This window comes from Plectropomus leopardus, chromosome 6 (assembly GCF_008729295.1).
Source record: "Plectropomus leopardus isolate mb chromosome 6, YSFRI_Pleo_2.0, whole genome shotgun sequence".
NCBI classification, from domain to species: Eukaryota; Metazoa; Chordata; class Actinopteri; order Perciformes; family Serranidae; genus Plectropomus; species Plectropomus leopardus.
Window position 1 is genome coordinate 16,894,828 of NC_056468.1, and position 18,743 is coordinate 16,913,570.

At 40.0% G+C, this 18,743-nt stretch overlaps 2 protein-coding genes across 2 annotated transcripts in view; both read right to left on the minus strand.

Annotated features, from left to right (window-relative positions):
- The window catches only part of iqgap2 (IQ motif containing GTPase activating protein 2), a 37,967-nt gene extending 36,622 nt beyond the window's left edge, over positions 1-1,345 (minus strand). Inside the window, exon 1 of the mRNA XM_042487579.1 lies at positions 1,014-1,345. Within this exon, the coding sequence (XP_042343513.1) occupies positions 1,014-1,059 (46 nt within the window). The 5' untranslated portion in view covers positions 1,060-1,345. The remainder of the gene's footprint in view (positions 1-1,013) is intronic.
- Positions 1,346-4,876: 3,531 nt separating this feature from the next.
- Positions 4,877-18,743, minus strand: part of sv2ca (synaptic vesicle glycoprotein 2Ca) — a 32,022-nt gene continuing 18,155 nt past the window's right edge. Inside the window, exons 3-13 of the mRNA XM_042488132.1 lie at positions 18,448-18,628; positions 17,176-17,327; positions 10,876-11,009; positions 10,274-10,363; positions 9,048-9,158; positions 8,836-8,924; positions 8,358-8,522; positions 8,130-8,263; positions 7,436-7,642; positions 7,042-7,201; positions 4,877-6,287 (exon numbers count right to left, since the gene is read on the minus strand). Of these exons, the coding sequence (XP_042344066.1) occupies positions 6,104-6,287; positions 7,042-7,201; positions 7,436-7,642; positions 8,130-8,263; positions 8,358-8,522; positions 8,836-8,924; positions 9,048-9,158; positions 10,274-10,363; positions 10,876-11,009; positions 17,176-17,327; positions 18,448-18,628 (1,607 nt within the window). The 3' untranslated portion in view covers positions 4,877-6,103. The remainder of the gene's footprint in view (positions 6,288-7,041; positions 7,202-7,435; positions 7,643-8,129; positions 8,264-8,357; positions 8,523-8,835; positions 8,925-9,047; positions 9,159-10,273; positions 10,364-10,875; positions 11,010-17,175; positions 17,328-18,447; positions 18,629-18,743) is intronic.

Below are 18,743 nucleotides of genomic sequence, written 5' to 3' on the forward strand. Positions count from 1 at the left end.
TCAAGCGAATATATTTTGCTGCAATAGAAATGACTAAAGTACCAAGTAACTTATTGGATAAAACAGATGTTGGCAAAGTTTTTCTCTTGGGGCATAACTATTAGTTGAAAAAATATCAATATATGTTGTTGCAATATGTTGTTGCAATACTTAGCATATCGCAACAGGTCTAAAATTGCAATTATATTGTTTTAAAACTCATGTATCCTGATTAAATCGTATTGTGGAGCCTCTGGTGACCCCAACCCATTATTTTTGCTCTGTGTTTTTTTGGGATACACACAGTGGCAAAACACAGTGAAATTCAATGAGCCAAGTCAGAGGCTAAAAGATTGTGCTGATGACATACATAATTGATTGGTGTTATCTGTTAAAGTTGCACTTTGCCCGCAGATGTTGGTCAGTGACAAGATACACGCAGTTGACCGACTTGCTTTAGTGTTTTGCAGACCTTAGATGTGTTTTTAGATCAGTTACAGCATTCTTAACATACTCATGGAGTCAGTTATAGATTTCTCAACAGCAGCAAAATCCAAAGTTAATGTTTAACCTATGAGAAAATGCCTTGTGTGTGCAGACAGGCTGATATGCTGGCTACCAGCATTAAATAAATAGATAAGAATCACTGTGGGGGCACTTTGAAGGAAAAGTACAAGTCAAAACGTCCCTGAGTCATATTTTTGGGGACGTTTTGAGCCCCGGAGCCCAAGCATATAGTACACCCTGGATCCTGAACTTGTTATAGCTTTAACTGAAGAACCAGGATGTGAGTCATTTGTCTAAAAACAACTTTTCACCACACATATTTCAGTTTGTGCCATGTTGTCAGGATTTGACACACCTACTACAGGTACCCTGCTGTTCAGTGCAGCCAGGTGCAGCTGAACCACCTGCTGCTCATCAAACACCCCTGTCATGGCACCTTACGTTAGCTTGTATTTATTATAACCTAGCAAAGCAAACACTGTTAGTTAAGGCTGTGCTTCAAAACCGTTAGAAAATGTGTTACTCACTTCCATAGCGTGGCTTCTGTAGAGTTGCAGTTTCCTCATGATACATCTTGCGTCGTTTCCTCCACTCGTGAACTCGCCTGAACTGGAAAAAAAACTTTACCCTACAAGCTAACGTGACAGCAGCAACAACCCAGCGATATGCCGCGCCTCTCAGGATATATTGATATGAATAAAATCACCGGTGTAGCTTTTTAAAAATGCCGAAAATAGGGTACAGCAGTCATCAAAAGTCTATTGAAAGCGCCAACTGTCACTTGCGGCAGACAATCCCCATGGTGTGCACGTCTTAAACTCCTGGACAAAGTGTTGTGTTATCTTGCCCCGCGACGCTCTGAAGTGAAATGATTGACGGGACAGGAGATGGAGATTTAGCACCTTGCACCACCTGCTGGTCAAAAGGTGGCCCATGCTGCTTTCACTGCCACTGGGAAAAAGGGAAATAACTGTCACCTACAATACTGCGCCAAGTGGCTGTGTTGCAGCTTAATTTCTATCCTCCAATTTACTCTAGTCTACATCTTATTTACTTTTTTTTTTTAAAAATACTGCCCTGTTTTTTTAATATCTTTTCCTGAGGCTTTTTTTTATCTTAGATAAAGCACTTTGAATTATTGCCCTGTTAAATTAGTTTAGTTAAGTTAGTTTGTTTTGGTCATTTTCCATCTTATACAACTTGAATGCACACAAAAATAAATAAATTAATAACAACAACAACAACAACAACAACAACAACAACAATAAAAGGCATCTCATTATTTTTCATAAAATAATTGTGCTTTTTTAAAGTCTACATGATTATCAGCTCTGTTTACAATTCTTATAGCTCTCTTCTGTAGCTTAAAAATGGATTTGTGATTGTTTTAAGTATTTCCCCAAACGAGGTTACAGTCATGTATGTAACTATAAAAGCACGACACAGATTAAAGGTACCATAAAAATATATTTGCTTTGACTAAGATACATTAATGTATCCTTTTTCATCAGTGGATAATTTTGACACCTATATTTATCCACTAGATGGCAGCGTTAGTTTTGATTTTGTATGGAGTAACTAGCAACCAAAGGTGTGTTTCTCTGCTTATACTTACATTCAACATGTCTCAAGTCTACTGAGACATGTTTCTAAAATTTTGTCTATTTCATTTATGTTCAGGTAGATCAAATATCAAAAACATGTCTCAGTATTGTGTAATACAATCTAGAAGCACCAAGTAGTAGTACAGCTTCAAAACTGACCATGGACTTGAATCAATAACTTTCTGTCACAGTTTAAATAAAAACTGAACATTATAACCTTCATTAATATAGCATTTATTTTAAGGTGGTTTATATTTCAGTTTTACACTTTTTTATTATACTGCAATATTTTTTGTTAGGCATACCTAAGAAACTGAAGGCTAAGTTTATTTTACATTTAGCTTCTGAGGACATGTGAAACTACTAATGAAAACATGCAAATAAGATATTTGAACAAAGCGAAAGGTTTGCACTGCATGTTCGTGTTTGCATAATTTCCTACCCAAGACTGCCTGTTAGAAAATAATGCAAAGTTATAACTCAGTCTTGGTGCAGATGTCTATAGGTATGATTGATTTTGTTTTAATGTTTGTGATAAGGGTTGTGAAATAAAAGCACAGCATCATTTGCTAGAGAACATAGCTTTTATTATATATATGTTCAAAAGCAGCACAGTCTGCATCATCCCTGCCTTTCCAGTTTCTACCATTATTCACAGGGCATCATTGGGCAAATATTTCTTCACATATTTTCACACTTATGGACCTCTGAACATACAGCTTAGTCATCCTATGACTGGCAGGCCCTTCACAATAATATACACGACTTTATTCTCCACATAATTTGATTACCTCCATAGAATGGATGAACAGAACTTACAAGAGTGATACATTCACATTTTTCCTCAACAAAAAAATCATAATATTGCCATCATTTTCTGCCAGAAGAATTTACAGTAAGAACACAAAGTTGAGCACAAAAGAACAGAAGTTTTCTTACATACATGCAAGTTTGAGCACACACACACACGCACACATACAGAGTAGCAGGTGAATAGGGGCTTAAAGCCAAGGACACACAGAGATGTACAACAGAGATACAGTCAGATGGATTTATCGCTTGGACAAAGCAGGAGACACATGAGTTGATCAAAGAGCTTATACACATATAACCCAGAAGTTCACCAATATCAGCTTTGATTTGTACATTATTTACACTCATGCATCCGTACGAAGGTCCACACTCACATACAGTACTCTCTCTTATACACACACACGCACACACATAAATACAGTACATATAAGCAATACCCCAATTACCTCAAACATAACAGGTGATATAATTTATCCCCAATCTGCAGCTCAATCAATCAATCAATCCCTCTGTTATTCTTGCTACTGGTGTAGCATTGGATTGACACTGGCCAAAAATCTTAACTTTTTATATCAGAGCATTTATTTAGAATCTGTATGCTTTGTTTAAAAAAAAATTGAAATTATGATGTCAAAATATGTCTGCTGCGCAATAGCAGCACACTTCATTATGTATTCTAACTGATTTTATCTGAGGAAAAGTTAGGATCATGAAAATGGATGTGCATGTACAGTACCACTTTTGATGCCTGTTTTTGTTTTTGTTAAGTAGCTTTGACAGAGCCAACTGCAGTGCAAGGGCAAACTGCTGCAACTCTGCAATCACAGATACCACACATACAGAGAAAAGCAGGAGACAGGTTGTTTATCACAGAAAATACAATCCACAAATGAAACAGGACTGAGAGAAACTGAATTGTTAAGTTTATATGTAGATATATATATATATATATATATGAAACATGTCTGTATGTCTTGAGCATTTTAAATTTTTAGAGGTATTTCAACACTTTGAAAATAGCAACATGGTCTTATTGTCATTATTTTTAGCAGTATGCATTGAGGCTCCAATGTTGAAAGACACGACAAATAATAACTAGTACAGCATAGCTCGTGTTTCTAAATGTGAGATTATCGTGAAAACAGAATTTAGCCAAAGATATTGGTAAGTCAAAACAAACGACAGAGGTCATATTTATAATCTGGTTTTGTATTGTTTGACTTTCTCCCAGATTATTTAATTATAAAGTCAAAACAAGAATCACTGCATCACGGGTGAATGCATCCAAGAACCAGTGAAGTTGTGGTTATGGTTGCGGTTCCATATGAAAACATGGATGCTTCACACACATATTTCCCCCGGTAACACAGAGGATCTATATAATTAGACAGTTTCAAGGTGGGCACCCAAGATTAGTGTAGTTATGTTGGTGTTTTTTTCAGAACATAATGATCACAGTGAAGTTGACTTTTTTACTCTTATTTTATAAAATGTCATAATTTCATCCTGGTAGACATTAGCGTATGAATTCTTATCTTCTGTGACCTTGGCCTTTGACTTTTGACCACCAAATCTATCAGGCTATTGTTGAGTCTAAGTGGACAATTGTGCCAATTTTGAAGAAATTCACCAGTGCAGAGGCATAAAAAGTCAAAAACTTTCCATATGAGACATTTTAATTGTGGATGGCTCCAGGTAGTCCTAATAAAGAGCTGTTTTTATTGACATTATTACTTTGAAAAAACACCATTTGATTATATTATAATTCATTGTTATCTACAGGAACATTTTTTTCTGGAGCAGAGGAAGCTTATCTCACCAAAATAAATATTAAAATAAAATAAATAAATAAATAAATAAAAATAGGGATGTCTATGAAAAGAGGTGAGGTTTTGACCAAAAACCAGTTCACATCCTAATGAAATACTATATTGGCCACATATTCCACATACACACACACACACACACACACACACAGCAAGATTATATTATCTATTTACCTCCATTTCAGCTTCTGTCTGTTCCTTATAACCTTTGGACACCTCATGACTATGGTCAAACTGCTCCAGTTAAGGAGAGGCACATTTAAAAAAAGGCCATTCAGTATTTTTAAAAGGAAGCAGCATGACACGTCATTATCAACGTCACTGCCACAAGCAAGATCCGACACAAAGCTAAATCAGAAGGAGAACTCATCAGAGAGCCTTGTACAATAATACAACACATGGATGGGGAGCTGGAGTAACAACATTTGGATAAAATGAATAACTGATCTTTTCAACTTTCACAATAACACAAAGCATAAGCAGGAAATAAAATTAGCAGCCTCAGATTCAACATACCATACAATTATTGGTACAGTTTTTCAATATGGCCTTTTAGATTGGTTGGTAGGTAATGCAAAGGGCTTGGCGTCAAACGGGAATTATCTATTTTGAAAAGGTTTCAGATGTCTGAGCAAATGTCATGTTGAGCAAAATACAGCATTGTGTGCATGTGTAGAACAAAGTGCAGGTTAGTGAGAGTATCAGTCTATTTTATGACATGTATTTGCACATCTGTGTGTGGATTTTTATGTGTTTGTGTTGGTTGATTTTCTGCACGCTGTCTTCAACATGTCCTGTGTACGTGAGTCTTGTGGGCAAGCCAGCTGTCATGCAGCTGTGTCGTGTGTCCGCTCTGTCTGATCATCTATTCCCTGCGTTGTCACACAGAAGGTTGACTGTGCTCATTACAGCTTGTTTTTCACTTTTCTCCCCATCTGTCTTGTCTTAATAAGACTGTATCAATATTAAAAGCCTTGAGCTTTAACCATGCGGTGACTCGACACAAGGTTACGCCTGCAGCTGGAAGGTGCGACCAGTAACTGAGCAAAACTCTACCAAAATCTCAGAACAAAAAACAGTGCAAACTCCCAACTCATGTGAAATCTCCAGATAATACATTCACACAAAGGCTGAGCTTATTAATGACTAACAAGGAATCTAATGATTTAGATTGGTCTGATAAAAATAAAACACAATGTGTGTAGGTTGCTATCCAGCTTTACCTAAGGTACATTAGAGACATGTTGTTAATACTGTTAAGATATGTTTGAGCCAAGCCATTTGCACTCCTTGCTCAACTCTCCCTGGGCTTCCTCTTAGATTCACCCAGGTTTTATCCAGGTTTTATCCCAGCTGATGAACGCCAAGCTGGTGTTACATGAGGACATTCGCCCTGGTGTCTGGCAACCGAAGTGCAACCAGGCCTCCACCAACAAGCACAGACGAGGCCATGAGGATGGGGATAGCCTTTGTGATGCCAACAAGAGAACCAAAAAATAGGTTCCCCAGGACTGCAGCCATCTTACACAGAGCGTTGCAGAACCCAAAGCCCGTTCCTCTGGGGAGAGAAATATCAGAGAGAAGAAAAGGTAAAAAAAGGAGGGACGAGAGAGAAAAGGGTAAAAGTTGGCTGAATTCCTAGTGTTTCTTAGGACTGTCTTTTATATGAAGATAAATAAACAAGTCTAAACTACAGATCATCTTGCATTAGGCTCACATCCACTGCAATGCAGCTATCTGTGCCTCAAAATGGATGTGGGCCAGGGGCATACCGTGGGGTGCCTATGGCTTCTTCCCTGCTCTAGTCTAGCTAGAGCTTTTTAATTCTGGCGATTGCATGTAGGCTTTAGAAATCCTGCATTCATTTGTGAAAATTATCTTGCAGAACAAAACATGCAAGTATCATAAACACTTGTTTACCACAGAGCTTATTTTTCTGCAGTGATCCAAAATCCATTGGAAAAATCTCATAGGCTTTTTGACAAGGGAATCAGGGTGATAAAAGCTTCCAGGTTGGCCTACTGAAAAACATCATCCCTGGGGCACTCTATTGTGATCTATGCACCTGTTAAGTTTAATGACTGCATCTGATGTGGTTGTGACGTTACTGCATTGACACAAGACAGACATATAAACACCTGGCAACGTACTCAAAACTGCTTCTGTGGTAGTTCCCACTACAATGACTGTCAACAGGACCACATTTAGCGATGACACACACAGACTCACAAGGTGAAAACAATACCGGCCCTGCTATTGCGGTTTGTAGCAATATAAGCCATTATGTACTCATCCATTGTTTGTCTTCTCACCTCCTGACAGTGGGGAATGATTCAGTCGTGACCACATCCAGGGAGTTCCAGGCAGAAATGCTCAGGCCGTTGTAAAGGCACAACATGAAAATCATCATGGACTCACTGGTGCCAAACCACAAGAAGAAACAGCTGATGCCTGAAAGGACCATGGAGCCACCTGATGAACATACCAAACACACACACACAGAGCAAGAGAGAAGGAGCATGAGTGCAAGTGACATTTGAGAAATGTTCCACTGAATTATAGCATCTAATCAAAATTGCCTCTCACACTCATTGATGGATGCTACATCCATACCATGAATCATTTCAACATCCTATACAGTCGATGTGAAAGCCAATTACTCAAGTGCACACAAACATGGACCTCGCTCTCAACCTCAGTTCTCACCTAACATGGAAAGACGCCCTATCTTGTCCATGAGAAGGGCGGACACAATGTTACCGGGCAGAACAGCCAGGGTCCCCAGAAAGTTGATGAAGTAAACCCAGTAGGCACTGTAGTCATCATCAAACGTCATCTGGCACCCTGTTTTGTTGTGGGTGAACGTGCTGTTGATCACCTCTGTGCCATCTATCAGCTTGGATTCATCAATGTCTGCCCAGAGAAAACAAAAAAACTTACATGTGACAATAATAAAACAGGGCCAATCACAACACATTATTTGTTGTCTTGTCTAGCGGCTATTTGAAAATGTTCTTTTACAGCATGACCCGATTATACCTGATGCATCTGAGAATCCAAATTGACAAAACATATCACTCTGGCTGAACAATATTGTCTCTAAGAGGGTGTGGCGTACTCATTTTTAAGCTAGCGTCAAAGCTGGTTGGGAAGGGTTTTAATAATGTTCCAAAATTAAGCCAAATGGGTGTGCAATTTTCAAAGGGGTCCCTTGGACTCTCACCTAAAGATATCTGAATGAAAATGGGTTCCATGGGTACCCACAAGTCTCCCTTAAACGTGAGGAGGCTTGTTCCCAGTAAATGTTTGGTTCCTTGCAAATAATATACTCCTTCAAATTAAAACTTTATAAATTTCTGGGGCCGCCACTGTTTAAGAATATTCAATCCTCATATCTCACCTGTGTTGAAGAAGAAAGCATCAATGAAAGTACAGTTACGGAAGAAGGAGCCCACAGACGTCACATCATCAAAGTAGCAGTTTCGAAAGGTAGAGTCAATGAAAGTGACGGACTTCAGTTTCATATTGATGAATCTAAAGAGGCACAGTTACATTATTCTTATAATATTCTATCACAGTATAATAGTCCATCCATCCACTAAGACTGCTGGTATTTTTCTTGTCCTACCGGTCGTTGATGAACAGGCCATTTTTGTGAATCTGGTTCTCCAGTGTGAAGTTGAAGGTGAAGTCCTCGATGCGTTCGTTGTTGTGTAGCTTCACTTTGGAGGCATACTCATCTGCCTGAAGGTGTTTGATGACATCAGGGAACCAGACTGACAGACCATAATACCTGCAAACAGAAGCATACGGTCAAATCAGGAAATCAAGAATCAATTGTTGATTTTAGACTGAGATCTGATGAAAACATGAACAGAAGAGTGTTTTCAGGGTGTTTTTTTATTCTCTGGTTGCTTTCACTCCTATCCCCCTGAGACACCAATGAACCAGTATTGATCCACAGACTGTGATTGATTTCGAGACCATGCAACTTCTGCACAGCAGACAGATCAAGATGACAGAAATGCAATGTGGCCGCAACCCTGACTGCCTTGTGCTATTACCAGGCTTGTCTGATTTTTCTATGACATCAAGAGGAAGCTCACCCAAATGACAGTGTGAACCACACTATGGCTAGTCGCATCATGTTTTCTCGCATAGGGTAGTTGAAAGACTTCATGAGATTCAGATAGATCTAAAGAGAGACAAGGGACGTATTAAACTTAAGGTGACCAAAAAGGCAAAGTTAAGTTTGAGGCAGTGGACAGAAATCATTAATAAGAACGGCAATTCAGTTAAAAAGAAGACAAACACTTACCCCATGTATTTCAGCCTTTATCCTAAAAAAAAACTTGGAGACTGGGTTTGCAGACTCTGACTCCATTTCCACCAGTTCATCCAGCTGTTTGGGGATCTTAATCCTGTTAACCTGAGAGAGGATCAAGAGGAAAATACTGAAGAAATGTATGCAGCATGGATGTACTATAGACAACACCTATTGTGTGAGACTGTAATCATCTGTGCCAGACCTAGCACACCTATTGTATTCATGAGAAAGCAACTTGTGATGTCATTGTTGAATCTAAGTGGTGGTTTGTGGCAAATTTGAAGAAATTTCCTGAAGGTGCTCTTGAGTTATCGCACTCTTAGGAATAGGGAAGATGGACAACCTGAAAACATCATGCCACAAACACAATCGGCTACAGCTATCGCCATCAGGGGGGCATAAAAATAATAGTGCTAATGTTTTTTTTGAGGGTGCAATTTCAAGATCCGCCCCTGTAACTGTGATTACGTGAGCAATATCATGGAATTTAATTGTGTTATGGTTATCAACCCCAACTTTGTCCACTTGGTGCTACGCCTAACTATATTTCTACTAGGAAAGACTCTTTCTGAGTTAAAAAAATTAAAATCATATACATGCGCACATAAGTATGAGAAATGTGAGAAGTCTTTTGCAATTAGAGCCCATGGTGAAGACGTATTTTAGGAGGGTGGTGAAGATGTAGTGGAATAGGAAACGTATTGTCTGTGACTTTCTTAGCTTCCTCTTGGCTGTATGCTGCTTACTGGGTGGCACTTGGTCACAGACTTTTTATACAGTCTTGACTTCACCTGTGCAATGTGCCCACAAATGTTCATAAGCGATGACTGAGATGGTTACTTCTGTACTTTTTGGTCTAAACACTTTATTTTTTATTTGTAGGAAAATCCTGCAGAGTAGGCCTATACCTTTAATTTCACATAAGACTGAAAGCATCAGAAATCTGTAATTAAAAATCAATGTAAACAGTGTGTACAACAGTACATGATCAGTTCATGAGACATGTGTTGACTAAGAGGCTTTCCTAATGTGCAGCTCAAGAAGCAAATAAGCCTGAACGACACAAAACAGCTTTCAGAACCTTCATAATTCAGATGTGATCCTGTACAGTGAAAGTGTTAAAACCTGTCCCAGCGGTGGCAGGATATAAGCCTCTTTGCTTCCTTAAGCATCAGGAAACCCAGCCAAGACAGCTCACAGCAGAAACAAACACTCACGGTGAAGACTTTCTCCGGTTGCCCACGCGCTCTCATGTTGGTGTCGTGGATCTGTTTGAGGATCATCCAGGCTTCATCATGCTTCCCCACCTGACAGGAGGGAGTGCAAGAGGAAGAGAGAAGATAAATTCATGGGATTGGCACTGGCCTACCGTACTAAGGGAACACATCTACAATCACATGTAACATAGGCCACATAAATATTCCTTTGATTTTTCCAAGATGGGCCAAGCACGTATTTCTGCTGCTGAACAACGATGAAAGTCACGACTTCTTCGCGATTTACTTCAAAGGGTAATAATCCAGCAGCAAACCTACTGTCACAGATCTCCAGGCTTCTATTTCTCAGACATTTTTAAGGCCTTGTCAAAAAGTTTTGGATGACTAACACTGTTTAGTCTGATTAAACATCTGCTGAGAAATGTCCGAGTACTCTGACATATTATTCTAGAGATGATGACAGTAAAAACGAACAATTGGCAATGACACAGCACCATGAGACAGCATTCTTGAGGATACAACTGCTGTAGCAGATTCATGAATGATCAGAACTGTTTCAGTGTGAATATTTCTGCTGTAATAATTAAGGAATATACTGTTACCTCAAGGTAGAACCGGGGACTTTCAGGCATGAAGGTAAGTGCCACCACAGCACACACACAGGGCAGGGCACAGACGACTACAAACACCCTCCAGCTGTGAAACTGGTATGCTGAACCCATACTGAAACTCCAACCTATAAATGGTGGCAGACAAATGACAGTCAGATGAATGACATGCAGAAGAGGCAGTGAATACATTTAAATACTTGATTAAAACATGACAAGAGCTGCAATTACATTTTCTTGAAATTGTTTTTTTTCTTTGTTCAAGCCACCATTGCAAACACAGCAGCAATAGCGGGTAACATTATGTTGTATGCCAATATCATCAACATCATTACAGCATCTTTGAAGCACTGAAAATTAGCCTCATGTTACTCTGAACGCTCAAAAATCAAAGTGCCTCCAGATTTTTTTAAGATCACAAATGCTGATGTCTACGTACAACACTCTGGCACTTGTAGCTGTTTGAATCTTTTATTTTTCAGAGTTAGATGTCCAGTGTTGGATTTAGGGTCATATATTGGCAGAAACTGAATACAATAAAATAAGTTGGGTTTTTTTCTTTAGTGTATAATCACCAGAAGACACTAAATGTTGTGGTTTTGTTAACTTAGAATGAGCCATTTATGTCCACATAGAGAGACATAAATGTTTTTATAGTAGCCCAAAACCCACAAACCAAACAGTGGCTCTTGATAGGGCCATTCGTATTTTTGCATCTGCCACCATAATTAGAACCCCCTTCATGATGAGAGCATCGGCAAAACTTATTTCATTGTTTTTGGTGGTTTATATCCCCAGGTTTGTTTGTTTTGGAGAAGAAGAGATCTCTGTAGATTATTCAGCTCCTTATAAAAACCTCATGAAGGTCTGGATTTTAAGTTATAAGAAACAAAAGGTGAGCATACATTAGTAGGTGAAGGGCTAGTAGCCCCTATACGACATGTCGAGCAGCATCACAGAAACACTGATTTGTAACGTTTAAACAGCTTTATTCAGAATTGTATTTGTTTTAATCATCTGGTTCATTTGTTGTGTAGGAGAGGAGACCTTTGTGGATGATTGGAATCTGCAATCCTCACCACTAGATGCCACTAAATCCCCCAAAATCTTACACATTGCTCCTTTAAGATTCAGACTTAGACACATAATTTGTTAACATTATTTGGTCCATCTCTTGAATGGCATTCATTTTATTACGATAAAGATATTGCATTTTGATTACTAACTATAGTGGAAAACATTATAGTGATGCTGAAAATAATTGTTTTTCAATCACTGAAGTTAGTAATCTCATAAACGCTTGATTTGGACCAGACCACAGATCACAAAGTGTCTAATTGATGAATTACACACTAATGCTCAGTGCACAATTTGAAGCCAGCAGGTGGCTATTTAGCCAATCTTCAACTCACAGAGGCACAACAAAAGTTATATATGAATATGATAAAATGATTAAATATGATTACTTAATGAGTACTGAAGTGATGCTTTGAGGAATCAGAGACTAAATAATATTAGGCGTAGTTCAGAAGCTACTGTAAATCCTTATCAGAGGGGGTGCTGGGCCACTTGATCTGAGAGGCCAATTCTAAATGTTGTGTGTGGAACTCCTATTGCAAGCACAAAGGGGCTGCAAATAAAAGATGGCTTTTAAATGAGAGCACTCGGCGGCCAGTACAGAGTGATGTGTAAGCTCCGAGATGAATGGCTCTGCAGAGGGAGCTGCAGAGAAGTGCACGGGGACGGGTTAATTGAATGTGTAGGAAAGGAATTGAGTGTTTTCTGCTAAGTTAAATCTTGTTGCACCTGATCTCAGCCCGCAGGCACTCTCCCAGACTCATTAATCATTGTACCATACACACACACACACACACACACACACACACACAGAGGTTTATACACTCTCACAGAGGGGGGAGATGCACACATACGCACATTGCATTGACAGAGAAAAGGCACCGAAATTAATCACATGAATTAGCATACAGATGACAGTGACACGACTAACATGATACCATAGTGCCATACTTCCACCCACATATACACACACAGGTAAACACATTAATATACATACAGAATTATATACCATAAATGGTCCTTTCCTTATGCAAAAGGGTGCTCATTTTAATGCATTTTCCCAATTTAATGTTGTAATGTAGTAGAGAAAGGAGAGAGGAATATTAAATAAAGACATTTTTGAGTTAGAAGTAATGAAAGAGTCATAGATTTACAAACTTCTGAGAAAAATTGTCACTAAATTTAAGAATTTTCCCCACTGACCAAAAAAAAGTGGCACTACATATGGCATTAAATTCAAAGTACTGCTTTAAGTGTGTAGAGTAATATATCCCTCCAAATATGGAATTATTAAGATTATTGTGTGCAGTATGCAAAAGTTACATAGAGGAATGCCTGTGATGGTGAGTGTATATATACTGTAATGCCACACCAGCCTGGATGTTACCACAAATGTGCAATGCATTGGTTATGTAGATCTGTATTTGTGCTCTTACTGACTTCACTTTTTTTAGATTTTTTTGGGAGGAAGCACAGAGAGGGTTTGCTGTGTCAGTCGTGACCTCCCACGTTTCTCGACAGATCGTGCTTCATGGAGATGCCGCTCCAAAGGGAATAGCACCATTATCTATCAACAGGCGTAGGAGGAGAGTCAGGGGGTGGGGAGGGGGTTAACACTAATGGTATGCCAGAAAAAGGCTGCTTGGAATTAATCTCACAGCATATTAAAATCCGGCTTTGAAAGCAATGCACATCAACTGCTAAAAACAACTATTTTCATATGGGGGTGGGCGTCTATCATAAGTGGAATAAATGCATCCCAGAAGAGTCCAGAGAGATGAGAATGTGTTGGTAAAAAGCAGCAAAACACGCAAAAGGAAATGAGCAATGATTGGGTTTCACTTTCAGTGTCTTCTGTTGGGCAGTAGGAGTAATGACTCTGGTAGACAACGCCTCGTCTCTGTGTATTCCCGCTTCCTCTGAGTCCCTTTATTTATTTCCCTGTCTTTCTGTGGGAGTGTGTGTGTATGTGTGTGTATGTCTGGAGTGACTCAGAGTGAGAGAGAGAAGTAAAGAAAGCAAGAGACAGAAAGAGACAGAGTAACAGAGAGAGAAGGGGAAGGAGTTGTTCAGCAGTGATTGCCTTTTCTACAGAAATGTAGCGTGGCTTCCTGCCCCTCAGGGTTACTGTTTCACCCATGCCATTGGAAATCTCATTACAGGGATTATGTACATAATTGACTAAGTCTATGGATGACTGACTCAACAGTGCTTCACTACTCCCAGGCGTAGATAGATAGATAGATAGATAGATAGATAGATAGATAGATCTAAGGGGCATTATCAATGGCCATATAAAGTTCACCCAAATCTTAGTAAAAGTAAAAAACTAGCACTGGCTCCAAAGGCACTAAAGGTCCCTAGATGATATAATGTGCGTATTTGCATATTAGTGATGTCATCGAGTATTCTTTTAAAAAAACAGATGGATTTTACAACTTCGCTGAATAAGATTCAAAAGAAAAATCCTCAGGTGCAATGACAGCTTTCTCACGCCTCAATGTAACCAAAGAAACTCACAGCAACTGAATTCCCACCATGCGCCGAGTGGCGTCTCCGTTTTTCCTTCCTGTCACAAGCCTACTTACTGGAGAGAGAGGACCGAAACTCTGCATTGTTTCCACCCTATTCCAGCATTTATGCTTAGCTAGGATAACCAGCTGCTGGCTTCATTTGTATATTTACCAACAGATCTGAGAGTGCAATCAGGCTTTACAGAAAGCAACAATGATATAGTGCCTATCAAATAGTACAAGCAGAGGATTTACAATTAATTCACAACAATGTGAAATCCATCAGGGGGTATTTAATCTTTAATCTGTGGATCTGAGAAGCGTCTAATGAGGATGCTCTCGTGGTGGGCTTTCTTGGCAGCAAGTAAACTCCTCAAAGTTTTCTGTCAATGTAAAGAGGATCTGTGCTGAGCAGACCTCCTTCTGGGCCCCAGCTGTGAGTCTGGCAGGGGGCTTCTGGGAGACATTAGGAGTCAGTGAGTGGAGAAGATAAATGAGAGCCCTAATGGTGTATTAAACACCAGTGTTGAGTGTATCATAACCCATCACTGATACCTTTTTTGTCTTCGTTCAAAGACATAAAGGTATCTCTGCAGGAGGTCCACACTTTGGCCCACACATGGCAGTGCTGTTGGTTGCAGGCTCTGCAGCACTTTAGGGAAAACATAAAAACCACTGGTGAGCGCTGGAGTATGTATGCAAGACACGTAGTTCCCTCTCAGAGAAAGAGAGGCAGAGTGGTAGTGAGTGTCAGAGAGAATAAGAGCAAAGTAAGGCCACTACCATCTCTTCAATACGATATCAGTAGATCTGACAGCAGAGTTTCCTCGTGAAGACTCGTTCTGGTTTCCGAGGGTTTTGTGAGTCCTTCACCAGTGTGCTTCCATACAGCCATGTGAGCAGATCTACAGCAGTGTGTGCATGCATGTCCGTGAGAAACATGTAAGAGTCAGAAACTCCATGATTAGCAATGCCGTGTGTCTGTGTGTGTTCTCATGTGCCTTTCTGTGTGTGTGCCCGGATGACCTCTCACAATGTCAGATGTTATTGCCTTCAATTTCCCTTGAAGAAGACCTGTATGTGGCTGCGGCCCAGTAAAACATCATCCATGCCACTTACAGCAACACACACACACACACACACACATACACAGACACACTGTCTTTCTCTCACTGACGTCACAGGTTGGCTAAAGCGTGGTCTGGCCATAAATCACCTCTAGCTGTAGCTTTGTCCTATTAGAGCAAGGAGAAAAACCTAATTATGCTTGATCAAGAAGAACACTCTGCAGAGACACAGAATGGAGAGAGAGGAGAGGTAATAAAAGGAAGGACAGAGTTAGACAGAGAGATGGGGTGAGTACAAAACAGGAGGGGGGAGGGGGGGGGGGGCAGTAAAAGGAAGGAGAGCTCATTCCCCTCTTTTTGTTTCTTTCCATGATGACTGCAGCTGATATCTAATGCAGTATTGTCATAAATCATAGCTTTCTCTCCCCCACGGGCCCACCCTCACCCATTCAGCATGCGGCAGCTCTATGGGATCCATGCGTACGTTAATCTCTTAACCTCTCACAGCCTGCAGCCACTCAGAGCTATTAGGTGATTGATTCCTGTGGCAGGGAAAACTATCACCGCAACCCATGGCCACGGGGAAGCCTTACAGTTTTGTAACCTGTAGTCAGAGCTTAGCATAAAAGTCACACCTCATCAGAGCTGCCAAACTTAATCCTGTTATGGCCTTCACTGGATACAACTTTTATACAACTTGCCTTCTTTCCGTATTAGTAAGCACTATACCAAGCCTTGGAGGATGGGTGTAAACCATACAGTGTGCAAAATAATGGACGAAACTACTGTGACTTTTGTTATTGGTTTGTGAACGGCCATTTTGAAGCCACAACTTTGGCATTACAGCCGTTGTCACCTTGGTTTTTGGAGCCACAAGTGATCATATTTGGGCAAGAGGTTGTAGCTGTGAAGGAGCGAGGAGTGGATCTGACTATGGGCAGACAGCCTGTCATTCAAGTGATCCTGCCCTTTAATATATGTAACTTTTGGTCATGTAAATGGATGAGTTATAAGAAAATGAATCCCCTGTACAGTTGTCATGAATGTTGAAATTAGCAACAGAGACCAAAAACCTTTTTTTTTTTTGCATCAGGCTGTAAACATTTTTATTTCTGTTGTTAAATTGGGCATTTGAACATGGGGGTCTATGGGGATTGACTCAGTTTTGGAGCCAGCCTCAAGAGGCCATTCAATGAACTGCAGTTTTAGGCATTTCAGTGTTCATTTTTCAGCCTGGGAGGCTGCCGCTTAGATCTGACTCATAGATTGAAGCTGCACCTCGCAGACAGGCTGTCACTCAAGCAGCCACACAATATGCATAAATTTAAGACTTATCAAAATGTAAACAGCTGTTTTATATAAAAATTCAACACCTTGCACAGTTTTCATCAATGTTTAAATTATCAATGGAGACTAAAACCATTTTTTGTATCAGGCTGTGCACAGGTTTATTTCTGCCATAAGGTTTTGGCATTTTGCCATAGGGGTCTAATGGGATTGACTGGCTTCTGTTGCCAGCCTCAAGTGGCCATCACAGGGACTGCCGTTTTTGACAATTGCTTGTTGGCTTAACTTTTCAGCCTTGGATGTTGTGGCTTAGAGTACAATTTACAATATTTTCTAACTGATAAACTCACCATAGTGCGGTATGATGGCCCAGGCCATAGCTGATGCATAGATCTCTCCAATCATCCAGAACATGCACAACCAGCTGAGGTGTTCTCCTCTTTTCTCCCTGGACAACACCTCCGCAAAGAAGGAGAACACGATGGGCACAGCGCCTCCTATCCTGCAAGAACCAGAGAGAATGGGAACGTTAGTAAGAGTGGGGCAGAAAATTAACTTATAACTCCTTATGTTTCCTGTCAGTTTGTGGCCTGCTTTTGTTCCTTGAGTTCAAGAAGAACAAGTCAACAGTTGCCAAAGAAGCAGCAATTCTTCCAGACTTTATTCAGAGTATTCTGGATTGTTTTCCATTCAAATAGAACAAATTCAAGGTTCATTGCAAACACATCAAAGAAGACCTAGTAAGTAAAAAAAAAAAAGAGCACCACTAAGCATTTTCCCCAAAACCTAATACAAAAAAGTCCTCAGTGCCAGTTCCCCATGATTCAGAGACACGGGTCGCATTGGCAGTTTGGACAGCCTTTTCAATTACTCTAGAGGTCTCTGGGGAGAGCCATGCAGATGCAATTACTGAATTAGCTCTTAAAGGAACAGTTACACTGCCAAAGATGAGAGTATAATAAATCACACTCTGTTTCTATGTAGTAAGAGGCTGACACTCGATCGGTCTCAGGTAGAGTTTTCATTTTCACACACTCTGAAGCACATTCTGGTTATTTCAAGAGATTGCAAGAATGCATATTGAATTTTTTTCTTTATGCAGTGAGAATGTCACTGAGGGTAACGTCGTAGACATTGACTGTTAATAGTTTTTACTGCTCTGCGTTGCAGCAGTATGTAGAAGAAAATTACATTTAAAGATGAAGGCATAGTAAATCCTCTATGGCAAAAGAGTCAGAAACTATAAACTATTTGGAGCAGTAATAGAGAAAACAGGCTATATGTAATTATTAAAGGGAAGTGCTTTAATCTCTTTTCAATAGTCATTCAGTGGATGTCAACAAACGGAGTAATAATTAGGAGAGACACAGGCATGCCTACAGAAACACTCCTCATATAGATTTTGCCTCGCAGAGATGAATTCTTTACTCTCACTGATGGAGCACATGTTGATTTTGGTGATAAACTGTGTTATGTTCAAACAGTGACTATCCTGTAGCCAAAGAAGGAGATTTTGTGGTGTCACAGTGTTAACCGCTGGACTTGACTTTTCCCAAATCATTTAAACTGATGGCTTGTCATCCTCGTCGGGCCCTAAATGACCTCTGCTTTATCAGACTCACCCGAAGCCCGCAACGAGACGGCAAAGGAGGAAGAAGCCGTATCCCTGGACAAAAGATGACAGGAAGGCGAAGAAGCCGTTGGTGGACATGCAAATGAGGAGGCACTGTCTGCGGCCCACTTTGTCAGACATCCCTCCCCAGAAGAACGCTCCAACCATCATCCCCAAGTAAACAACACTGCCTGGAAAGATAAAGGGAGAGAAGGGTCTGATTTTTGTTTGCCTTGATATAAAGCACATTACCTCACATCCTTGTATGTAAAATATGAGGTTGCATGTCTTGGTATCTTGGGTTAC